The 16,740-nt window shown below is 45.9% G+C and overlaps 2 protein-coding genes across 2 annotated transcripts in view; both read right to left on the bottom strand.

Moving 5' to 3' along the window:
* Window positions 1–16,740, bottom strand: part of CADM1 (cell adhesion molecule 1) — a 592,123-nt gene that overhangs the window by 17,422 nt on the left and 557,961 nt on the right. The gene's annotated exons all lie outside the window — the stretch shown is intronic.
* Window positions 237–14,716, bottom strand: LOC310832310 (NXPE family member 2-like). Its single transcript, XM_083713977.1, has 8 exons — window positions 14,145–14,716; window positions 13,172–13,282; window positions 11,257–12,035; window positions 9,500–9,561; window positions 8,636–8,857; window positions 7,475–7,888; window positions 2,362–2,580; window positions 237–825 (listed from the first exon to the last, which is right to left on the bottom strand). Exons 2-8 carry the CDS (start codon window positions 13,271–13,273, stop codon window positions 290–292), a joined length of 2,334 nt encoding a protein of 777 aa, XP_083570103.1. The 5' UTR covers window positions 13,274–13,282; window positions 14,145–14,716; the 3' UTR covers window positions 237–289.

Here is a 16,740-nt window from a genome sequence, read left to right as displayed (position 1 = left end):
CAAGGTGCTGTTTACTGTGTCTCCCCCTCGGCATGTGACATATCGCTTGTCTTTCCAGCTTGATGATTTCAGGCTTAAAAGTTTGCAGGCACCTTGGTGTAGGCATCTGGTATAGGCACTTAGGTCAGAATCCAAGGAGACAATTTTTAGCCATGCCCAAGACTTCAATATGATGCATCTATACACCTTCTCTGTAGTGGCACCCACCCATCAGAAGTCAAACAGATAAGCATCTATTTGATTTTTAGAAGGGAAGTTTTTAATTGTTGATGTTTTACAGATGTAACTTTTAACAGATGTAAGTTAAAAGCATATTAATTTGATTCACAACCACATGATCTGCTGGGTGGACACTGCTTGTGCTGTAGGCAACCGTCATGTCCCAGGTGTCGACAAAACCCACTTTTAGATCCCGAAAAATGTCCCTTAGTGCAAGGTATTGGGCATAGCCATGGAAGTCACCAAATCTCTCCTGGTCGATGTCTATCTCCCGGGTGTTCTCTGCTTTGATGATGACTTTTGTATCTGGGCTCCTCAGGAGAAGGCGCTGGATGGCTCCCCGGATGTTGATCATCCTTTGAATGAAGAGCTCAATGGGGAAGGGACGGAAGTGCTGGCCCAAGGAGATGACAACCACCGTGTCTCCGTCGCCTGCCACGTTGTCAATCTCTCGAGCGACATAGCTGTGGTCTTTCGTGGTATATTCGTGGACTGTAATGATGGGGTGGCCATGTTTTTTCCATTGGACTTGGATGTTCCTGGCCGTGTCTATAGAAAGCAGATTCCGGAGCTTTCCAGTCCCATAGGTGTCAAAAGGTTTTAGGGCTAGCAACAAAATAAAGACATAGGATCAGTGCAAGTTGATGCTAGGGAGATAAAGCCATATGCACAACCGATTGCCGCAGGTGAGTGGGTGCCATTTTGTCATGGAGACCTGTTCTCATGTGCCAAGACACTTTTAATAATGAAAAAATAGCAGCCGTGATCTGTAAGGATTAATGCTGGACTTTCAACTCCCAGAAGCCCTATTCAGTATGGGCAGTAGCCAAGGATGATGGGAATTGTAGTCTAACATCTGGAAGGCCACAGAGTAGCCACCCCGAGATTAACAGCAAGTGGATGCTTGAGGTAGATGGCTGTGGTTAGTGAGCTGAAGGCCTCATGGAAAGTATCTCGACTACCACAAAACCCACTAACTGCCTAGTCTGCCTTGTTAAGTTGGGTGTGAGAAACATTCGATCCTCCAGAAGTTTTTGAACTACAACTTCCATCATTCCTGGCTATTGACTAAGTCTTCTGGGGGTGATGGGACTTACAGTTCAGCAACATCTAAAGTGGCTAAGGTTCCCCACAAATTTTTGCTGCCTTTTCGCCTAGTGAGGAACGAACTACTCGCCATCTGTGTGAGATTTTCCATAAGACATAATTGCTTTCCTTTGGAGCACATGAAGTCCTTAAATTGAGCATAATTCCAAAATGTGTTGTCACTAGTCTTGCCCCCAAATGACTCACTCGGCTCTTGCATGATGGGTGATTCCAGGGCACCCTTGTATCGTTACCCTCAGTATTCCAAAAACGGGGTACTAGGCCTTCGAGAACTGCCATTCAATTCCACAGAGGCTTGAACCGCCTTGGAAAATCTGTTAAGTGTTAATTTGTCCCCACTGTAAGGTTATAAGGATTATCTAAGCCTATATTTGCTTCCAGCCTGGATTTTTCATTAGCTGGGGAACTCTCCCCTGCCTAGGTCCCATTGACTCAAAGTCTGGGCATTGTTCTTTCCAGGCATGAACCAACTATGTGACAAGAAATTGCAAAGCAGCAGCCCAAAATCTGTAGAACCACTTTCCTCAAAGAGCCAGTGGTAGTGTACTGGTGCAGGTTTCCAACCTCAGCCCTCCTGATGTTTTTGGCCTACAACTCCCATGATCCCTAGCTGGCAGGACCAGTGGTCAGGGATGATGGGAAGTGTAGTCTCAAAACATCTGGAGGGCCGAGGTTGAGGAAGCCTGGGTTAGAGTGTCGGACTACAACTTGGGAGACCAGGGTTCAAATCCTCCCATTTGGCCATGAAGCTCCCTAGGTGACGTTAGGCCATTCACTACCTCACAGGGTTGTTGTGGGGAATTAAATGAGGAGGGGAAGAACTCTGCATGCCTCAAGCCCCTTGGAGGAAAAAGATGGGATATAAGTGCAATAAATAAAAATGGAGAACGGAAAACCAATATTTGTGAGAGACAGCATCTGCCTGCTGGCAGGAGCTGTTGCTGGGAAGGATCAGGAGTAACAGGAGGCGGCAACATCAAGTCTGTGTCTGAGCAAATGGTGGTGGGTGCTCTGCCAGATTTTCAGGGAACCTACTGTCCACAGTGTTTTCCAGATGTTCTAGCCATTGCCGCACTGTTGAGTCTCCCATGAAATAAACCCGCTTTTTTCCCAAGCAAGTGTTAATCTCATCCGCAGTCCCCATGCTGGACGTTCTGCAAAAGACGGGGTGCCACTGGTCCTTCCACACAAAGCCAATGGGGAATGCGGAGCTCATCCCGACCATGCACTTCTGGCTTGGTGCCATCTTGCTCCCTGGTAAACAATGAGAACAAAAACAGCTAAGTGGATGGTTGCATCTGTTGGTAGGTTTTGGTGCACTCAACTTGCTGAGAGGGGTTTCCACGGGGTTTAGTGTCAGCATTGCCCTTGAGCCAGTGTCACCAACTGGACTCATGCACTTCAACCCCGACTGGGCTAGGCGAGCTGGGTAGCACTTCCAGAGACCACCTGGTCAAAGTGCTGTGGACTCACAGCTTAGAGTTGTGAGCACCGGATTCACTTCCACAATACAGTCGTTGCACAGCAGAGTATAGCAGAGTCTGGCAGTGTATAAGCAACTCGGAGAGCAGATCTGTAGAATATCTTCTTTTATTCTATAACTACAGCTATAATACAAAACTATATACAGAGCTAAATAGGTCTAAGCATAAATGAATGCTACACTGAGTGTCTGCAGCTGCTCTTAGCAGCAACCTTATCTCTACACACGATCTCTAACACTCAGTCTCTCTCTCTCTCTGACACACTGACTGACTGACTGACTTGGTGCTGGAGCTGAATAAGTAGAAAGCAAAACACTGCTCCTCCTCTCTGGAGAATCAGCAGACTCCTCAGGAGATTCTTGGATATGGGAGGGGTGAAATCTCCTCATTTAGATGGATAGAGAAAGAGACCTCCAGACTCCCAGAGCATCCCTGTACTTTTATCTCTATGCTGACTTCTCTCCATCCTTTGACGTTTAGGCCGATACGTCTCAGGTGGCATCCTGTTCTCAATTCCCTCCTCCTCTCAGCTCACACTTGCTCTGGACCTTGAGACGAGAGGTAATCTTGGATCTACCTTCTGAGAACAAAGGGCCAAGCGTGGCTCCTTTGTTTCTCCAACTCATTAGGACTAGAGAACTCTTTCCTACCCAGAATGTACTTCCCTTGATAAACATAAGCTTTCTTGTGCTCAGTCAAGTCCGAATACCTTTCAGCTAATGGTGTGCTTCAAGCAAGTATTCATTTAACGAAAGCTAGCTTCTGCTGTTGCATGCAAATTCTATATGCAAACAGCATCAACCGGCTGCTCTTCCTGCCTTTGATCAAAACCACATACAGTGGTACCTCAGGTTAAGTACTTAATTTGTTCCGGAGGTCCGTTCTTAACCTGAAACTGTTCTTAACCTGAAGCACCACTTTAGCTAATGGGGTCTCCTGCTGCTGCTGGACCGCCAGAGCACGATTTCTGTTCTCATCCTGAAGCAAAGTTCTTAATCTGAAGCACTATTTCTGGGTTAGCGGAGTCTGTAACCTGAAGCGTATGTAACATGAAGCGTATGTAACCCGAGCTACCACTGTAACACAATCTATGGAAAAAGAAAACTTCCCCAAATTGTTATTTCTAAAGCCAATCAAAAGGGGGAGCCTGCTGCAACATAGGAAGATGTCTTCTACTGAGTCAGGCCTTGGTCATTCTAGCTCAGTACAGTGGTGCCCCGCAAGACGAAAGGGTTTTCCGTTTTGGAGGCGCTTTGCAAAACGAATTTCCCTATGGGCTTGCTTCGCAAGATAAAATGTCTTGCGAGTTCCTGCGGGTTCCCCCCCCTTTTCCTAAGCCGCTTATCAGCTGATCCGCTAAAAGCCGCTAAACCGCTAATAGCGCTAATCCGCTAAGCTGTCAATGGGCTTGCTTCGCAAGACGGAAAAACCGCTATACGAAGAGCCTCACGGAACGGATTAATTTCGTCTTGCGAGGCACCACTGTATTGTATACACTGACTGGCAGCAGCTCTCCTGGGTTGCAGGCAAGGGGTATCTCTCAGCTCTACCTGGAGATGCCGGGAATCGGCCTGGGCCTTTCTGCAGCTCATAACTTGTAATACTACCTGTGCAAGAGAAGCTTGTGGGTGGGTGTGGGTGTCTAAGCCCTGCAGACCTTGGCTTCCTGCAGAGGTGTAGAAGGGCAGAGTGCTCAGCTTCTTCTTATCAACCCTTGTTTCTTTTCCTTCAACACATGTTACTGAGGGCAGATCTACACACGGTTTTTAACTTTAAAGAAGGGTTAAGGAATGGTTTTGATAACGCATATGGACACAGGACTTTTAACGTTCACAATGTGATATTAAAATGAGACACAAAGGGTGCTACAGAGCAACCAGCAGTAGTGAGACAGCATTTTGAACAAAAAAGGTAAAAAACACTTTAGTTTATAAGTATGCCCTGTTGTTTTAGAACAACGTATCTAATATTGTTATAATAATGCTAAACAGGTCTGTGTAGATCCAGCTGAACATTTCCCTCTATGGATTTTTATAGGAACCAGGTAAGCCTGTGTGAAAGCATCACTTATTTGGTACTAAAGGAAAAAAGAAAAAGACTTCAGTTCACTTATCCCTTGTTTTTATTTCCTTGAGCAACAGAAATTTCTTTGCAGTTTTACTCGCAGTATTTAATTCCAACAGCTGTCTATACTCAGCACAACCTTGTCTCGCAATACAATTCCAAAACATTTCACAATTCTAACATTCAACCATTGGGTTGTTTTTTTATTTAAAGATCTGACATTTGACTCAGGAGCACTCTTGCTTTCCAATGACAGGGCTCAGCTCTGCAGTATTATAATTCTTTTAAATTTATATCCCATTTTTCCTCCCAAGGGAGCCCAAGTGACTTAACAGTTAAGACATCCAAAAACAATTCTAGTACAGATGCAGACTGTGAAAGTAAATTCCAAAATGAAGACCTCTGCATATTTTCCACCACCATCCCCATCTTTGGAATTCTGAGGACCCTTCAGCTCTAGAACATCTAACTTTAGAAGTGAATTCACCTCTGCTACCAGGTTGGGCAATGCCAGGGAATCTCACATTTTGGTATCTGCCTAGAAATTGGCACCTTATAGTGCAGCTGCACAAGATGATTAGCATCCTTTGCTAGCACCTTTTTTCACTGATTTCATTTCCCCTCCTTCTTCCTCTCTATCCTGCCTTATGTGATTGGCTGCAGCATCCCATCAAATTTTGTTTTCAGGGGTCTAACAGCAGTATTTGTGTGATCACATGTGATGCCACAACTAATTAGTGAAATGATAGTGAAAGTGAAGGAGATGGAGACGAACCACAGAGAAAGAACACTGAAAGTGAAAGGTGCTCCTTTGATAAACATGAATGGTGCTCCTTCTTGCAGCAATTGCCCACTATCCAGATTTTGTAAGGGGCAATGCTTGCCCAACTGTGTGGGGTGGGGAGGGAGAGGATCTCTTGCACAGTTGAAATGGAGGGTGTCAAATCTGAGAGATGCAATGCTGTCACAAGGCTATGTTTGTATAACATACAAGACCATGTAACACCGGTCCTGAAAGACCTACATTGGCTCCCAGTATGTTTCCAAGCACAATTCAAAGTGTTGGTGCTGACCTTTAAAGCCCTAAGTGGCCTCAGCGCAGTATACCTGAAGGAGCATCTCCACCCGAATCATTCTGCCCGGACACTGAGGTCCAGCTCCGAGGGCCTTCTGGTGGTTCCCTCACTGCAAGAAGCAAAACTACAGGGAACCAGGCAGAGGTCCTTCTCAGTAGTGGTGCCTGCTCTGTGGAACGCCCTCCCATCAGATGTCAAAGAGATAAATAACTACCTGACATTTAGAGGACATCTGAAGGCAGCCCTTTTTAGGGAAGTTTTTAATGTGTGACATTTTAATGTATTTTTAATCTTTGTTGGAAGAGTGGCTGGGGAAACCTAGCCAGATGTTAGGGTGCAAATAATAATAATAATAATAATAATAATAATAATAATAATAATAATAATATAGCAAGGCAAGTTCACAGCACTTTGAAAAAAATATGTATAGGACAATTGTTCTGTGGGGCTAAGCATGTCATGTGTTAACAGATGCTTTCTCAGTGAGTTATGCACCTGCTGGAAGTTAAACACTTCTCTTTGACCCCAGGCCATAGGAGCCAACTCCAGGGGGCCATGGGTGTTTGGGCACCCACAAAAATATAATTGTGGGTGCTGGGTACCCACAAAGTCAGTGAGAAAAGCTGGCAGGGGGCAGCTGTGCTGCCTCTGAAAAAGAAGTAGTTCAGCTTCATCCTCTGCAGCCAACCAGTGAAGCACTTTTTTCTGAGGGGGCGGGCCTGGGCGTCAGAGGCCCTCCCTGTGGAAAAGGGTGCCTTGCTGGCTGCAGAGAGGAGGAGAAGGAGGAAGAGAAGCTGCTGCCACCGAAATGCAGACATGCAACATCACACATGACGTCACACGCACAGTGTGCAGGCGTGTGTGTGATGTGACACGACCACGTTGCATTGGCGGGCACCCACAATCCTGGGGGTGAGTTGGCACCCCTGCTCCAGGCAGATTTGCTCAAACCTAGTGCCTTAGCAGATATTGCTGCGCTGCAATTTCCATTAGTCCCACCCAGCAAGGCCAATGGTCAGTTGCTCAGAAGCAGACAAAATCAGCTTTACTTTCTCATCAAATTTTGTATCATTTGTGGACTGGAAGCAACAGCAAATAGCAGTTGCATTCACTGGATTGATTTCTGTTCCAGACATGGGATGAATCTGTGAACATTGTAGGATTTTTGTTGTTGTGGGTAGGGGTAGACAGAGGATATTTGGGGTACCAACCCATCCTTGGACCTAAGTGCTTAGACTGACTTCTCCACACCCAGACCTGAACTGATATTCGCTCTCCAAGGGATCAAATGTCAAGAGGACTTAGGGAAATAAATCAGTGTGACTGCCCTCATCCATCTTCATTAAGTTTCCTAATAGACTGGAACTTTGTACTGTCTGTCTCCAACCCTCTCTTCCCTAAACTAACAGATGTATGTTAAAAACATAATGATTTGGTTCCAGATCACATGGTCAGGTGGATGGACGTCATAAATGGTGTAAGCAATGTTCATGTCCCAGGCATCTATGAAACCAACATTGAGACCTTGGAAGATGTCCATTACAGCAAGGTTTTGGGGGTAGCCATTGACATCACCCAACCGCTCCATGTCTGTGTCCATCTCCCGAGTGTTCTCTGTCCTGATGATGACTCTTGTTTCTGGACTTCTCAGAAGTAGGCGGTGGATGGCTCGGCGGATGTTAAGCAGCCTCCTGACAAAAAGATCCATAGGGAAAGGGCGGAAGTGCTGGCCCAGAGTGATGGCAATGACCGTGTCTTTGTCCCCAGCCAGCCTGTCAATTTCATTGGTGATGTAATTGCCGTCCTTTACGGAGAAAAGTTTCCTAGAGACAAAAGGGTTCCCGTGTCTTTTCCACTGAATGAAAGTCCTGCTCTCTAGATCCAAAGCTACATGCGTTTTGAATGGTCCAGCACTGTGGCGATCAAAGAGCTTCAATGCTAGCAAACAATAAAAGGAAGAGAGTTTGAAAGGGGGTCAACCAGCTCTTGCACCGAAAAAAGGGAATCAGGCATCCTAATATTTGAAAAGTGGTGTTACTTGGTAGCATAGATGTGGACCTAACTTTTAATGGCTGTTTTGGGTCCTCAGTGGGGAGAGCACTTTTAGTCTTCTTCTTTCATTGTAGCTAAGTTTGTGTTTAATGTGTATCAGAGAAAGAGCATGGGGGCTCTGGACTCTGCAGATCAAGTCCATGGGGAGGGAGTCTACCCTACCCTTGTGGCTAGCATGGAAGAGGCAGATAGCAATAGCTGGGTTTAAAAGTCGGCCACAACTTCATAGCATCGTAGAGTTGGAAGGTACCCTGAGGATCATCTAGGCCAGACATGTCCAAACTTGACCCTCCAGCTGTTTTGGGACTACAACTCCCACCATCCCTAGCTAACAGGACCTAGTGGTCAGGGATGATGGGAATTGTAGTCCCCAAACAGCTGGAGGGCCAAGTTTGGCCATGCCTGAATTCTAGTCCAACCCTCTGCAGTGCAGGAAAATGCAGTTGTCCCATACAGGGATAAACCTGCAACCGTGGCATTATCATGCGCTAATTAACTGTGCTGTCCATTAATTACATGCAGTAAATCATCAACTGCAACCAATGTGTATACGAATGGGATGCGAAGCTGAAGCCAAAAGCGAAGGGTGCTCAGAGCAAATCTGAAGGCAACCCGCATACCAGGAGAACGTACTTGCCACCTTTTCAGTAAGGTAATAGATCCATTGCCTTAATGTTGAATCGCCCATGAGATAAATCTTCTTCTTCTTCAGGCATTCCTGGATTCGATCCAGTGTGCTAAAATCAGATACGGAGCAAAACTGTGGGTGCCAAACCTCCTGAAAGGCATAGCCGCTGGGAACGGGCAGGCTCATCCCGATCGTGCATTTGTCTCTTGCCATCATCGTCGCACTTCCTAACAGAAACAGATGAGGGATATTTGGTGGTGAACATGGAGAGAGCTGGGTTTCTGGAGCTTCAGTTTCCTTGTGTGGGATTTAAGCATCTTTGGAATATGGTCACCATCAGTTTGCTCCTGACACTTTGAGTTCAAATACAGGACCCTTCAATATCATTGAAGAACTATGTGAGATACTGAGTTCTGAGATACTGCTTAGATTAGGGACTCCTGTGGATTTCCCTCTTCCTCCAAAGCCTTGTTCTTTTTAGATGCACAGCAGATAGGACTTCAATGGGTCTACTCTGAGTAATACTAGCACTAAATACAGCCCAGAGTCTTCCGAGTCAGACTATTGGTCCATCTACATCCTTATTGCCTACACCAGCTGGTAGCAGTGTTGCAGAATTTCATACTGGAGTTTTCCCTGGTTCTATCTGGACATGAAGCACAAATTGAACCTGGGACCTTCTGCATGCAAAGCCGATGTTCTGCCACTGAGCGGCAATCTCTCCAAAAGTGTTTAGCATGCTTGAAAGAAATAGTTCTGAGGAATGGGGAGAGTTTACATCAGATCTGGTGGCAAAGTGTCACTACAGCTGGTGTTAAGCCATGCACGATTCATCAAAGAAACCCGTGTTGGTTAAAAAGACAACTTACTGTTACAGGATAGGACACGAATCTCCTCAAAACTCTGTGGTATCTCGATCCCAATGTTGTCCCTTCAAAGACAGAAGAGAATGGCAAATGAGTGCATAGGAAATAAGAATGCTTCTTTGCCTCTATTTGACCTTCTCTACACGTGCGTCACAGGGACGCGGGTGGCGCTGTGGGTTAAACCACAGAGCCTAGGACTTGCCGACCAGAAGGTTGGCAGTTCGAATCCCCATGATGGAGTGAGCTCCCATTGCTCGGTCCCTGCTCCTGCCAACGTAGCAGTTCGAAAGCGCGTCAAAGTACAAGTGGATAAATAGGTACCGCTCCGGCGGGAAGGTAAAGGCGTTTCCGCGCGCTGCTCTGGTTTGCCAGAAGCGGCTTAGTCATGCTGGCCACATGACCTGGAAGCTGTACGCCGGCTCCCTCGGCCAATAAAGCGAGATGAGTGCCGCAACCCCAGAGTCGGCCACAACTGGACCTAATGTTCAGGGGTCCCTTTACCTTTACCTTACATGTGTGTCACGCATGTGTTGGGATCATGCTGGCAAAAAGTGTCCTTGGGTATAATGGAGGACTCTGTCCCATTGCCACCATTCAAGGGCGAGTCCGGTTGGCTTTTGCAGGTTATGGAGGGAGAGGGGATGGCCTTGTCTTATACATCAAACAGCAAAGCATCTTGGGTCAGCACTGGGTACCAATTGCTAGGTATCAGAAACAAGACCATCTTCCGGAGAAGACTGCTGCAGGAAATATGGCAAGGGCACTTGCATAAGAAGGAAATAATTGCAAGCAAATTTATGGGGAAGGGGGTTTGAAACAGCCAAAGGACTCACTGGTGAACTTGTAGCATTTTGCAATTATTGAAAGCCAGATTGGCCCTGGCAGATCCCAAATACTGTGTAGCTTTTTTTCTGGAAATGGTTCTGTTCCACACTATATGTGAGGGTCTCTAACCCTGGCGTGAAGGGATGTGGGTGGCGCTGTGGTCTAAACCACTGAGCCTCTTGGGCTTGCCGATCAGAAGGTCTGCAGTTCAAATCCCCACGGCGGGGTGAACTCCTGTTGCTCGGTCCTAGCTCCTGCCAATCTAGCAGTTTGAAAGCATGCCAAAAAAGAAAAAAAAGAAAAGTGTAAGTATATAAATAGATACCGCTCCATCGGGAAGGTAAATGGCGTTTCCGTGCGCTGCTGTGGTTGCATCAGAAGTGGCTTAGTCATGCTGGCCATGTGACCCGGAAAAACTGTCTGTGGACAAATGCTGGCTCACTCGGCCAGTAAAGCAAGATGAGCGTCGCAACCCCAAAATCGTCTGCGACTGGACTTAACTGTCAGGGGTCCTTTACCTTTACCTTTTAACCCAGGTGTGGGGAAGAGAAACTGTAGCTCCCCAGATGTTGGTGGTATCCATTTCCCATCATCCCATTGGTCATGGTAGCTGGGACTGATGGGAGTTGGAGTCCAACAACATCTGGAGGGCCACAGAGTTCCCTCTGCTTTAACCCAAAGAGAGAGAAATTAATGGTGCAGATGACTCATGTACTGAGCTGTGATAAAGCTTCAAGGTTTCTCTCCCAGTTTTGTTTGGACTTCTACCTCTGTGATCCCCAGACTACTCCCAGGTCCTCACAAAAGGGACCCACCTGCCCCTTTCCCACCAATATTTATATTCAGCTGCCCAAATGAGTTCTAATAAATCTTCCCACACTCACAACCAGTGCATTGCTGTCTAAGCTATAGGTCTGATATGGAATTGCAAACACCTCCTAAAAAGGCTCTGCTCCAAGGATGTGAGGTAGGTGATGGGCTTGTTGTCAGTCGTCAGGAAAACAAATGCTTCACAGGGCACATTCTTTGGTTTTACGCAGTAGAAGGCTTCTTGGTCTCGTTCATCCAGATACTCGCACAGTTCTGCGTTTGTCTCTATGACAAAACCACATTTGGTGCAGACGCGTGATGTTCCATTTAAAAATGTGCCTGTAAAAGCTATTTTGTCATAGCCCTTCTTCCTCGCAGCCCACAGTGCTGAAACTCCTTCGCTGGGGTGGATGAGCAAGATGGACACTCTGACATCGCCCTCCCAAAATAAAGTGAAATTGACCAGGTATGTCCCATTCTTATAGTCTGTGATGTGCCCAGAAGCTCCAGCCCTAAGACTTGAAGAGTAGATCCTTGCTCGTAAGAAGTCTCCTCCATATTCCTTTCTCTTCCCCAAGTGGTTGTACAAATCCAGTCGAACTATCAAGGGATCTCCAACACAATAAGAGCCCTTTTGCTTTAATATGGTGGCCTTGCTGTTCTTGGCACTTGTGGTGGTCATTATATCTGTGAAAGTGATGCTGGGCATTATCTGGTCCAGATTTGTAAGGATTTCCTTCACCTCCTGTTCTTTTTTCCACTGTTGCACCCTAGTCCTGCATTGGGCTGCATTCTCTGTCTGACAAATCCTATTCCCCGTGAATCTAAGGCAAAAGTCTTCATTTGTTTCCAAAGCACCTAGAAAATCCCCTGGTTCCTTCATGTGATCTCCAAAGAGAGTGATCTTGAAAGAGAAACAAGAGAAGACAAATGATAAGGAAACAGAATTCAGATTTGCTCTCTCTCTCTCTCTCTCTCTCTCTCTCTCACACACACACACACACACACACACACACTTCTTGAGAACTTCACAGACACTGAGTCCTTTGTAATATCAACAGGGCATATATGAGCTGGGGTATCTAGGAACAAAGTGCCCTTCGTACAAAGATGTCTGATTCCAAATAAGACCCGTAGTCCATCTCCCCTTCCCTCTGACCAGCAGCAAGGAGAAGCTCTTTCCAGCTCTGCCGCTTGTGAGGTTGGGGGCTGAACAGGTGACTCCCTGGTCCTAAATGGGGTAATTGTGCCCCTGAATGACCAAGTGCAGCCTTTTTGGACTCACAGCTTTCCATGGAGGCACAGGTCAGTTCTGTGTCCAGTGCAGCTGTTTATCAGCTCCACCTGGTATGCAGGCTGAAACCCCACCTGCCCACGGATTGTCTCACTAGAGTGGTGCATGTTCTCATTACCTCCCACTTGGATTACTGCAATGCACTCTATGTGGGGCTACCTTTGAAGGCGACTCAGAAACTGCAACAAATCCAAAATGCAGCAGCTAGACTGGTGATTGGTAGTAGCTGCCGAGACCAAAAAACACCGGTCCTGAAAGACCTACATTGGCTCCCAGTACATTTCCAAGCATAATTCAAAGTGTTGGTGCTGACCTTTAAAGCCCTAAATGGCCTTGGCCTAGTATACCTAAAGGAGCGTCTCCACCCTCACCATTCAGCCTGGACACTGAGGTCCAGCTCTGAGGGCCTCCTGGCAGTTTCCTCACTGTGAGAAGTGAAGTTACAGGGAACCAGGAAGAGGGCCTTCTCAGCAGTGGTGCTCTCCCTGTGGAATACCCTCCCATCAGATGTCAAGGAGATAACTATACAACCTTTACAAGGCATTTGAAGGCAGCCCCCTATAGGGAAGTTTTTAATGTTTTGTTATGTTCTTATATATGTTGGAAGCTGCCCAGAGTGGCTGGGGCAACCCAGTCAAATGGGTTGGGTACAAATAATAAAGTTGTTGTTGTTGTTGTTATGAACATAGGATTTCTTTCACACACAGAAAATGCTTTGTCTGCAACTTATGCCCCACCCCTCTTACCTTGAACACCCTCCTGTACAGAGTATAGCTCAGGATGAGGAAGCCTGCCAAGCCCAATGTCAGAAGGAATCCTTTCCTCTTGATAGTGATGAAGAACGTCATGACGATTGGCTGCAGGGAAATGGAGAACACACTCACTAAAGTGGAGAACACACTCACTAAAGTGCCTCAGATCTCATGAAATCCTCTTTGCATATAGTTGTGGGGCGAGCAGGGTGACTACGTAAGCAAAGCAAGCCGTGCGGATGAAGCTGCCAAGTGAAACAATTTCAAGGGAATTCTTCCACAAGTTGTCCTAAGCCCAGGAAGTGTGCACTTCCTTTTGGGAGCAAAGGGGTGGTTGCTGAGTTAGTGTCTGGCAGCAAAGCAACAGGTCACTTGGTCAGGAGCCCAAATCCAGCTGGCAAGAGACAGCCAGGAGAAGGAAACCTCAAGTTTTGGGGGCTTCCTTGGGACTGGTGGCAGCATAACCCAGACCTTTGGACGACCCCCAGCAGGGAATAGTAACTGTTGGAAAAGGAACAGCTAATCACTTATCTGTGATTTCCTGCTTTGCAAGGGTTAGACTAGAGCATCACCATCATTTTTAATTTGTATACCGTCTTTCCATCTTACAATACTCAAGGCGGTTTACAAGCTGAAGAAACAAAAAATGTACATCTTATAACAATCTAATGCACTACACAAATGTGATAATAAAACATAACTTTAAAATAGGCAACCTTCATCAAAAAAGTAACATTCAACAATCATTAGAATAGTGTATAATAATATCAACATATAAAAATTAAACAGAAATCCACTCAACAGTTACAATAAATAATATCTAAACTATAATCAGTAAAACAACGGCAAGCCACAGTACCTAAAATAATACAATACAGATGGAGAAGCAGAGACTAGAGGGTAGAGGAAGGCAGGTGGAAGGAGGCCTTGCCTGATGGAGGGGAGAGACTAGATGGCCTCTGGGTACCTTCCAACTCTGCAATTTTGTGATCTATCCTTCTCTATCCCGCTACACCCAGCTTTGGGTGAGAGAACACTGGAGACTTTTGGTGTGTTTGCAATGTTCGGCTAATTTAATACTTCCGTGCTGTGCTCCTGGAGTCAGCTGTGCTCCTGGAAACATGACTCAGCTAACTCAAATTCTCAGAAACTAAGATCACTTCCAGCTGGAGTGTATATTGAGCAATGGTGCTTATTTGTTTTCACAAAATTTGTTGGGAAGTTATGTCTGTGGGAGAGCGTCTCCTGAAAGTTCCAAGGATCTCAGAAGCCTCTTCTGCAGTAACCTATCCCTGTTCTGTGGAATAGCCTTCCTGCTGAGCTATGACAGGAGCACACTATCTGCACTTTCTGAAACAATTGTACGTTTTTGTTCTGACAGGCTTCCCTAGCTGGAGAAATGGGTCTTTGTCATGAGTGTCGATTCGGAATGGTTTCAGCTTTGTTCTAAAGGTACTTATTGTATTTAATTGTTTTTATTGTACATCACCTTGAGATGGTAGTATAGAAAGTGATTAATAAATCAATAATAAACAATATAAAAAATCAACGTCATGTGGTTGTTATCCTGCATTTTCCACTGTGAGTTTCCATCATTTTTCTTATGTCAAAAAGTCAGGCATGTTCTTGTTCTTTAGGGGATTTTTTATTTTTTACTGCACACAATTGCAGCGCTGTCATTCTATTAATCACCATTTACCTGGTATTTTTTTTGGGGGGGAGGTAGGGGGTTTTTTTGGCAGTGGGTTATGAAGATGCACTCTTATTGCTTGTGGGAGATATGATGCTGACCTAGGATTTCTTGGTGGTGGCTCCTTGTTTATGGGATGCCCTTCTTAGTGAGATGTGTCTGTCTCCCTCATATTTAACTTTCTGGATCAACTTAGAAACGTTCCTATTCACTAAGGAATTTAATGACAGAAATATACTGTTCCTGACATCCCTGAAAACTATTAACTGAGAGGGTATGTGGCTGTTTTACGTGTGTCTATAATGTTCCTGCTCAGCCCATCACCTCCTGGCAAATAGAAGGGGAAGAAATGGAGGCAGTGAGAGATTTTACTTTCTTGGGCTCCAGGATCACTGCAGATGGTGACAGCAGCCACGAAATTAAAAGATGCCTGCTTCTTGGGAGAAAAGCAATGGCAAACCTAGACAGCATCTTAAAAAGCAGAGACATCACCTTGCCAACAAAGGTCCGTATAGTTAAAGCTATGGTTTTCAGTAGTGATGTATGGAAGTGAGAGCTGGACCATAAAGAAGGCTGATCGCCGAAGAATGATGCTTTTGAATTATGGTGCTGGAGGAGACTCAAGACTGCAAGAAGATCAAACCTATCCATTCTTAAGAAAATCAGCCCTGAGTGCGCACTGGAAGGGCAGATCCTGAAGCTGAGGCTCCAATACTTTGGTCACCTCATGAGAAGAGAAGACTCCCTGGAAAAGACCCTGATGTTGGGAAAGATGGAGGGCACAAGGAGAAGGGGACGACAGAGGACGAGATGGTTGGACAGTGTTCTCGAAGCTACCAGCATGAGTTTGACCAAACTGCAGGAGGCAGTGGAGGACAGGAGTGCCTGGCATGCTCTGGTCCATGGGGTCACGAAGAGTCGGACATGACTAAATGACTAAACAACAACAACATAATGTTCCCAATGCTTTTTAAATGTGTGTAGATTTTAAAAATGGCTTTAATTAATCTTTTATTAAAAGTATCTGTAGTGTATCCACCACTTACCACCAATTAATAGTGTGACGGACTCATCCCACTAACTGCCCCCCCATTAAATATAGCACACACAACTCACTGTATGCCCATTGCACAGTTTTACAATTTACCACGGGCTTTCGTGGGGGGGACTTACATGAGGGAAAACTTAGTGCCTCAGACAAGAGTTGATCAAACAAACAGGAGAAGTCTTATTAAACAAAAAGAAGGTGCAGAAGTGGTCCTCCAGTTGTGAATTCCTTGGGATGCGGCCGGACCTCCAGAACAGATCCCATTCACAACAGGAGGTAACGATGTATTGACAAACTGGTGCAGAAGAGGGAAACCAAGATAACAAAAGTCCTGGAAACCATGCCATACGAGAGATGGTTGAGGGAGCTAGGTCTGCTTAGCCTGGAGAAGACCAAGAGGTGATATGATGGCCATCTTCAATGACCTGAAGTGTTGTCACATGGTAGATGTGGAGATTGGCCTGCTCGCTTCCACTCGTGTCCTCACCTACCCCATAAGCATCTGCTCACTTCTCTCCTGGCAGATGAGCAAACTTGGCCAGCTGTTAGATCAAGCTCTAAAGTTCTCCAGAGAGCCCCTTCATGGTGGATGCAGAGAGTGTGGTCAGCTGCTATCAGTTCTGCTTCAGATTGAGACAACTGGCTCCAGTGCTCAACCCCAGCATTGACTCCAGTCAAAATCTTACCTTTTCTTGTCTCCCAGTCTCTCCTTTGAACTGTCACTTTCTCCTTGCTCCTTTGTCTGTCTTCTTCAAGACACTACTGCGAGATCCCCAGCTGACAGGAGTCCACCTCTTAATGCAATTCTCCCAGGTGAAGCATTAA

The sequence above is a fragment of the Podarcis gaigeae genome, assembly GCF_964106915.1.
Source record: "Podarcis gaigeae genome assembly, chromosome: 15".
NCBI lineage: Eukaryota > Metazoa > Chordata > Lepidosauria > Squamata > Lacertidae > Podarcis > Podarcis gaigeae.
Note: the sequence above shows the minus strand (reverse complement) of the source record. Positions and strands in the feature narration are given on the sequence as shown.